General features: G+C 37.9%; 1 protein-coding gene across 1 annotated transcript in view; it reads left to right on the forward strand.

Annotated features, from left to right (window-relative positions):
• abr (ABR activator of RhoGEF and GTPase) overlaps positions 1 to 7,351 on the forward strand; it is an 88,907-nt gene that overhangs the window by 971 nt on the left and 80,585 nt on the right. The window contains 1 exon segment of the mRNA XM_008332330.3: positions 1 to 398. This exon segment is cut by the window's left edge and continues 971 nt beyond it. Coding sequence (XP_008330552.1) covers positions 1 to 398 — 398 coding nt within the window.

Consider the following 7,351-nt stretch of genomic DNA (forward strand, 5'->3'; position numbering starts at 1 on the left):
GAGAGGCAGGTTCAGCGGGAAGGCAGGTATACCCGTCCCCATCCCTGTCCCTCCGGAGAAACCCAGCTTTCGGAGAGACGGCGCAGTTCCTATTATCGTCCCTCAGCCCATTGACAAAGAGGAGAGCAGTGACCGGGAATATGAAGACCCGGAGCTGAATGAGAATTTCGTTAAGAATAATTTATTGGCCCCTAAGAGTGGAAGCGGGGACAATTTGAGCGTCTACCCGAACAACCGTCGGCCTCTTCGTCAGAGCAGGGACATGGACTCCGGGGACGAAGGCGGCCTTTCCTTCCCGCACCTGAAGCCCAGAGCGTCCCGGGGCTCCGGGTGCAGCACCCCTGACCAGAGGAGTGATGGCTACCTCAGCTCCGACCACGACGACTGCTCCTCTGCAGGTAAGGCCGTGACACAACTGTGTTTCCTGTTCCTAGTTAGAGTTGTAAAAGTGCAAAGTGGGATTTTTTTTTAATGTTATATTGAACAAGCAGAACAAACCAGCGTTGCTGTACCAGGAAGAACATAACCTGTGTTCATTCCACATTGATTGCGCAATTCTTATCTTGAATATGGCTATCCGGTAAATTCAGGTCAGTCTTTACGTGAAACATCAATTGCACCGTGGTTCTGAAATGAGGAATTAGGAATCTTTCGTAGTGCAAACAAACTAAAAGTATTCATTATGTTTGAACTTCAGATAAGGTTCATGTAAACATGGATTTTGTTTACATACCAGAGAGATCTGGAGATTAAGAGGCTAAATGTGACGTCACCTTAATTTTGAATGCATCTCAGGTGCTTGGAAATGTTTAAGTTAAAAATTTTTGTAAACTTTTCTAATTGTTTGATTTATCTGGGCTGACTGGACTGCGACCAAAAACCTGCTTTACAAATTCAAGATCTAGAAAATTAAGATTTCCCCCGACCTTAGTTTTACTCTTGCCAACCCTAAAACTTCCCATGACACATCATGTTTTCATTAGGTGAATTTCATGTAAAAGATCAAATTACTGTTACTCTTTTTTTACTTTCATTCTGCATGTAGAATCACATGCACAATGACATTTACTTCTAACCACTATTGACCTATTGACACTATATGTTTTGTCATAGCAAAGATTTACTTCTCCACATAATATTTTTTCTTAGGCTGCTCCATTTGAAGGTCACCATAGCAGTTACTGTATATATATACTATTTTTATATATATACATACATACATACATACATACATACATACATACATATACTGTATCTGCCTAAATCCTATTTTATAACGGACACTTTTGACTACAACACCAACCAACCAGCTCATGACAGAAGGGTTCATTGTCATCCTGCGTGGAGATTCCCAAGTAGCTTCATAAGTAGTTGCGAATGAGCTATATATCACATATACATATGATTTGTTATTTTATTTTAGGAACTACTAAAAGCCTATGCTTATATTTCTTATAACGTAAGATATAACGGTAATTATAGAAGAAAGCAGTTAAGCAACACCACTTTCATGTTTAGCTATTATTTCCTTTTTTTTTTGTCTCAACAGAAATACAATTAGGATTCTTTACACCACTTTTACTAACAGTGTTCACCGTTTTTGGTAGTCACAACAGGGTATAAATTGAAGAAAAAAAAAACCACAACGGTATCAACACTTGTCAGTGATGAGTTACACTGGGCACTAAATAGAACTGGGATGCTACTGGGTGGGTCTTACGCAGTGATTTGTGCGTCAGGCGTCTCATGCGCTCCAGGAAGCAGCATTAATCATCTCTTGCTTGTTCATGAATCAAGCAAGAGGTTTGTCAAACCAAACAACGTTTCTTCAAAAACTAGTGTTTTTAGTCCGATTTGTATAGTTTTAACTCCTGTATAGTTATATATACTCTCTCTCTCTCTCTCTCTATATATATATATATATATAGAGAGAGAGAGAGAGAGAGTATATATAACTATACAGGAGTTATATATAACTCTACAGGGGTTATACTGTATATAACTATACAGTATATATAATACTATATAACTATAGATATATCTATATCTATATATAGATATATATATAACTCTATATATAGAGTATATATATATATATATATACTCTATATATAGAGTTATATATATATCTATATATAGATATAGATATATCTATAGTTATATAGTATTATATATACTGTATAGTTATATACAGTATAACTCCTGTAGAGTTATATATAACTCCTGTATAGTTTTAATAGTTTTAAATAGTTATTTCAAGACAAATACTTGAACAGTGGAAACATAATTATGGTAAGACTGTTTGGCTTTTTTTTCTGCAGTATATACCAATCAGATTTTTAATGTTTGTACAACAGCATTATTTTTGGAAGCCAGACTTAAAATACATAGAATCAATCAAGTGCAATTAAATCTAAAAAAATTTAAAAATACTGAAGCTAAAGTCAAACTGGCTAATGAGTATAAAAACTCCTTAGCCAGGAGGTTTTCATGTTCGAAATGAACACTACTTTCTGCCAAGTTTGTCACAAATCACTAGACTCGGCGTGTTAAAATAGAATGAGGAAGGTCCTCTTTCGGAGACATCGTGTTCACTCCAGTCTGATTTCCTCTTTCTTGGGTTGGATCCAATTGAAAAGCCACCTCAAGGTACAGTTTTGTGGTGTCTCTGAATCAGTATTTCTCTACATCACCTTATGCAAGACTTATCTCCCCCTCCCCAAACACTTGTTTCATATGTCACTACAAAACTGAAAGAAGCACAAGCAGGCCACAATGACCGCATCCATGGAACAGTTGACTTGTGTTTTCTTCACTCTGTGGGTCAGGGAGGGGAGGCATTTACTGTAAGTCTCTCAGTCTATTCCATCTCTAATGTGTAGCAGGATATTGAAGCTCCACTAACACCTCTGGGAGAACTAGTGGAAGAAGCTGATGGGAGTTAAGACAATGCAGGGTGTGTGAAACAGTGGTAAGAACTGGAGGCGTTTTTTTTTTTTTTTTTTTTTTTTGTGTGGCTTCTGTCGGCTCACACACTCACGCAGGAATACAGCATCAGCATTGGGATCATGTAAGAGGATCTGCTCATGTCTAGGCTTTTGCGTAATGTCCGTTTTCTGGGAAATGGTCGTTTATGAGGTCATGTGACCACTGATTCACTGCTTTATCCTAAAATGATTCAATGTTATTACAAGACTACGACCCACAGGTGTTATGTTGGTACTTTTGGGTCCAGTAGTCCATGTAAAAGTCTCATTACTGTGGTTGGTGTCCAGTTCCAAACTTTATATTGGAGATGTTTTGTTTTGTCCACCTTTTGTTTACGTCGTAAACAAACATTTAAGAAAAAGTCTTAAGCTAGTTTTAATCACCTGGTGGTAAATGTAGCACCTGCTAACAACATATTTTAGAGGAGTAACGGGTGCAATTTTTGGGCCCGTTTCAATGTTAAAAAAAATGTTCAAAAAACGGGTGCAATTTTTGGGCCCGTTTCAACGTTAAAAAAATTCAAAAACGTTCAAAAGCCCGAAAGTTTTATTATTATCACAAACATTTTCAACAAACTGCGCTCACTCTCAAGTTCAACAACCTTTAAAATAAATCGTTTTATAAAAATATCAAATAAAATGTATACAATATATGAAAAATATATGTATAAATATATATAAAAAAAATCCAAATACAATTAAAAAGGTAGCAGCAGTTATCGTGACAAATAATATTATGAAAAAATATTCTAAATATATTTGTTTTCTTTTTAGTTGACTTTGTTGATGACTTGGGTTCGATTGATTCTGAGGACATTCTGTACAAGTTACTCTGTGTTTAAACTAAGCTGTGCCTGAATGCACAAATCATTGTTTTCGGCTGAATGATGGCGTAATGTGTCCGATTGAGTTTGTTGTCCCAAACAATTTCGCGGTGGGTCCCCCTGGCTATCTTTTGGTGAACTAACAAAACTCCTAAAAGATCCAATGTTATAGCCGCAACTCATTTCACCTACAACAGTGTTTCCCTTTTTTTTCTGAAAAAAAAAAAAAAAGTCAAAATACCCTTTTAAATGATAATAACAAAGCCTTTTCTCCGTACATCCAACGGACCTCAATGCAGTCTTTCCATGAGACAAATTCCTTCTTTGTACTATACTGGAGGTTGTCTGTTGCATCATTCAAGGTGTGAAATCTAGTTCCTTGAGAATGTTCTTGTAATTTTGAGAAAAGAAGAAGAAAAAAACCCCAGATTGAGTTGGATGAAGACCTGCTACAAAGCTGAAGGTTTTGATGTGAAATTGTTTCAATTTGTGGGAGGAAAATAGAGAAGACTGGACACCGTCCAATACCGATAACGATGCTGGCCACGGGCTGCCATTGCTGAGGCGATAGTGTCCCTTTTTTCTTAGCCCAAAATTAAGTTGAGCATTTGGGCTTAGGTATCGGATTGGACGGGCTACAGTCGTTTTTTTTTTTACAATGTTTGATCTTGAAATATATACCAGTATCGGACCAGTACTGATCCTGAGTACCAATAACAAAACCCCAACACAGCTCAAAGCCTGACAAAAACACAATGTTAAAACTTGTTGCAGCTGTTGGTGACTCTTCGGAGACGCGTCGCAACCTGTTTATGTCCCAACACAGCTCAAAGCCTGACAAAAATACAATGTTAAAACTTGTTGCAGCTGTTTGGAGACGCGTCACAACCTGTTTATGCTATTAACACCTTTTAAAACAATAACTTTGGCTTACCCCCCGATGGGTTTTAGCGTCGCCAAAATTTCAGTGGATGACCCAAATATCATTAACTTATGCTTTATTTGCTCAGGCAATACGCTGTCTTAAGATACGTATTAACAAACCACAACCAACAGGAAGTCCTTGCTGAGCTGGAGACGCACGGTCTATTTGGTCTGACCGTGGACTCATTTTCAAAGTATGTTTATTCCATATGAAAGACAGTGGAGATAAGGACTGCTCAGTTTAACCCCCCGTGTCAAAAATATTGACCTTTATCATTTTTACAAAATGTGTAGCAGACGTGTCATCCGCGTGAGTAGAAAATGTACAACATATTTCCTGGTAAAAAGCATTTTATGCTGAAAGTCTGTGACAAGTCTGTTATTCACTACAACTATCTCATGATAGGTTTAAAAAAAAAAAAAAAAAAACAGCCAACAGGTTTAGCAACTACGTTGTAATGCTTTAATGCTTGAATATCTCGCATGGTTTTAGCAAGGCCATTCAATGGTTTAGGGCAGTATAAAATGTGGCAAAATGAGACCACAGAAAAGAAAAAAAAAAACAAAAAGAAAAAACCTTTTCCCCCCCTGTCACCATTAGAGTGATTTTCAAAGCGTGACACATATTTCTCCGGTGCTCTGTGTTGCATCCTCCTACCTCAGAAACCCAAAGACTTGTCTAGGCCTGTATTGAAAGCATGTGTATCAGAGGAACTTTGCGCTCGTCATGTAACCATTTTAACGCCCCCAGTATTTCCTCGTCCTTTTCCTCTGAAGCTGCTGAGTTGTACTGTTTAAGTAGGCTGCGCATGCTGTTTTTTTTGTGTTTTGTTTACCGCACAGTTGAAACCCAGTCGATCTCTGCTTGGTCTCACAGGATTTATTGTTCAAATTGCTGGTTGGTAATAAAATCAGCTCAACAAAAACACCAACACACCTAAACTTTAAATTCTAATCTGCTGAAACAAAGCAGTCGGATGGGGCTGATTTAAGTGAATATATGCTTGAGAAAGTGCCAGAGATGATCACATTTCTACAGCTGTGCAGTTATTGGTAGATAAATCATTAACTCTAGTCATTGTGCTGCAAGATTGTGAACAAGAATCGAGCGGATTTACTGTTTGAGAAACAGGCTTGACCACGAACTCTAGTCATTGTGCTGCAAGATTGTAAACAACAATCGAGCGGATTTACAGGCTTGACCACATTAAGTGTGTCAGATATTATTGTTACGGCTTAGCCTGGATCTTGGAAAATATTCAGCATATTAAATTTCATTCAAGTTTTTTTTTTTTTTTTTTTTTTTTACATTTGCATGACAAAACATAATTGTTTCGAGTATTAACGCGTTACATCGGCATTCTTACAAAACCCTACACCTTGAAACGGAAGAGTACTTTTTTGGCTGGCTGTCCTATTCTAACATACAATCCATTCATGTTGACTAAAGGCTAGAGCAGGCATGGGCAAACTAAGGCCCGGGGTCCGGATGCGGCCCGTTCAGCTTTTGAATCCGGCCCGCCAAACTTTTCCAAATGATATAATTTATAATATCACAACACTTCTGCCTTTTCCCTGCAATACCCATGTTTCCCCAATAGATGGCGTAGAAAATGATAAAAGCATTTTAGCTAATTATCCTTTATGCATGAGTTTCTCGTGTAATCTATCTATCTATAGGTCTGCTCCTGACCCGGCCACCCCCCCTGTTCAATTTTAGGACCACCTGTGGCCCGCGAATCAAAATGTCTGCCCACGCCTGGGCTAGAGAATCTGTGACCAATGAAATCCCATTGTCAAGGCTCACTTGCGCGGGTGGTTTGTGTCAAAAAGCCGGTTAGTGACAGTGAACCTTGTGAAGCCAATAAATGCAGAAAACACCGGCGACAATTCGATGTGAATCCGAAGTGCTATCGGTAATGTTGCCATTAAGACATTCAAGCATTTATTTGGCGGATGCTCCTACGCTGTATAATGTCATTCTGTCTTGCGTGTTCTTTATATTTATTACTTAGACTCTTATGCAATATCCATGAAACTGAAAATACTAAGACTTTTTTTTTTTTTGTAATCCAGAAAAACGATACCTGAAGCCAAGTTTCACTCGGCAGTAAACTCTAATGTCAGTGTTTCCTTGATCTGTATTTTGCATCCTGCTGCACACAGCGTGGGCATCACGCAGCCCTGTACTGTATGCACACAGGCACGTGAAACCAGAACATCAAAGGTAGTTCCTGCCACTCTGTGACTATATTATTTTGTTGAATGTGAGTGTGTGCATGTGCGTGCGTGCGTAGCTTCTGTGCATCGTCTTAAATTATTCAAGATGCTATTATAATCGCTTCAAGATTATTATCCTTAGCACGATCCAGGTTTTACACCTGCCTGCGAGTCATGTATATATTTTTAAAATCTTACCTAGTATTGCTTGGGTGTTCTTCAAATGCTGTTTTTTTTGTTTTTTTGTTTTTTTTAAGTTTACACCAATCCCCTCAAAGATCATAGTTTAGACCACGGCCTTCCTGTGTTGGAAGCATTTGCAGTTATTTTTAGGAAATGATTTTCAGGGTGTTTTTTTTTTTTTTTTTTTTTTTTTTTACCTTGCAAGAAAATAAA

The sequence above is a fragment of the Cynoglossus semilaevis genome, chromosome 19 (genome assembly GCF_000523025.1).
Source record: "Cynoglossus semilaevis isolate Cse_v1.0 chromosome 19, Cse_v1.0, whole genome shotgun sequence".
Taxonomy (NCBI): Eukaryota; Metazoa; Chordata; class Actinopteri; order Pleuronectiformes; family Cynoglossidae; genus Cynoglossus; species Cynoglossus semilaevis.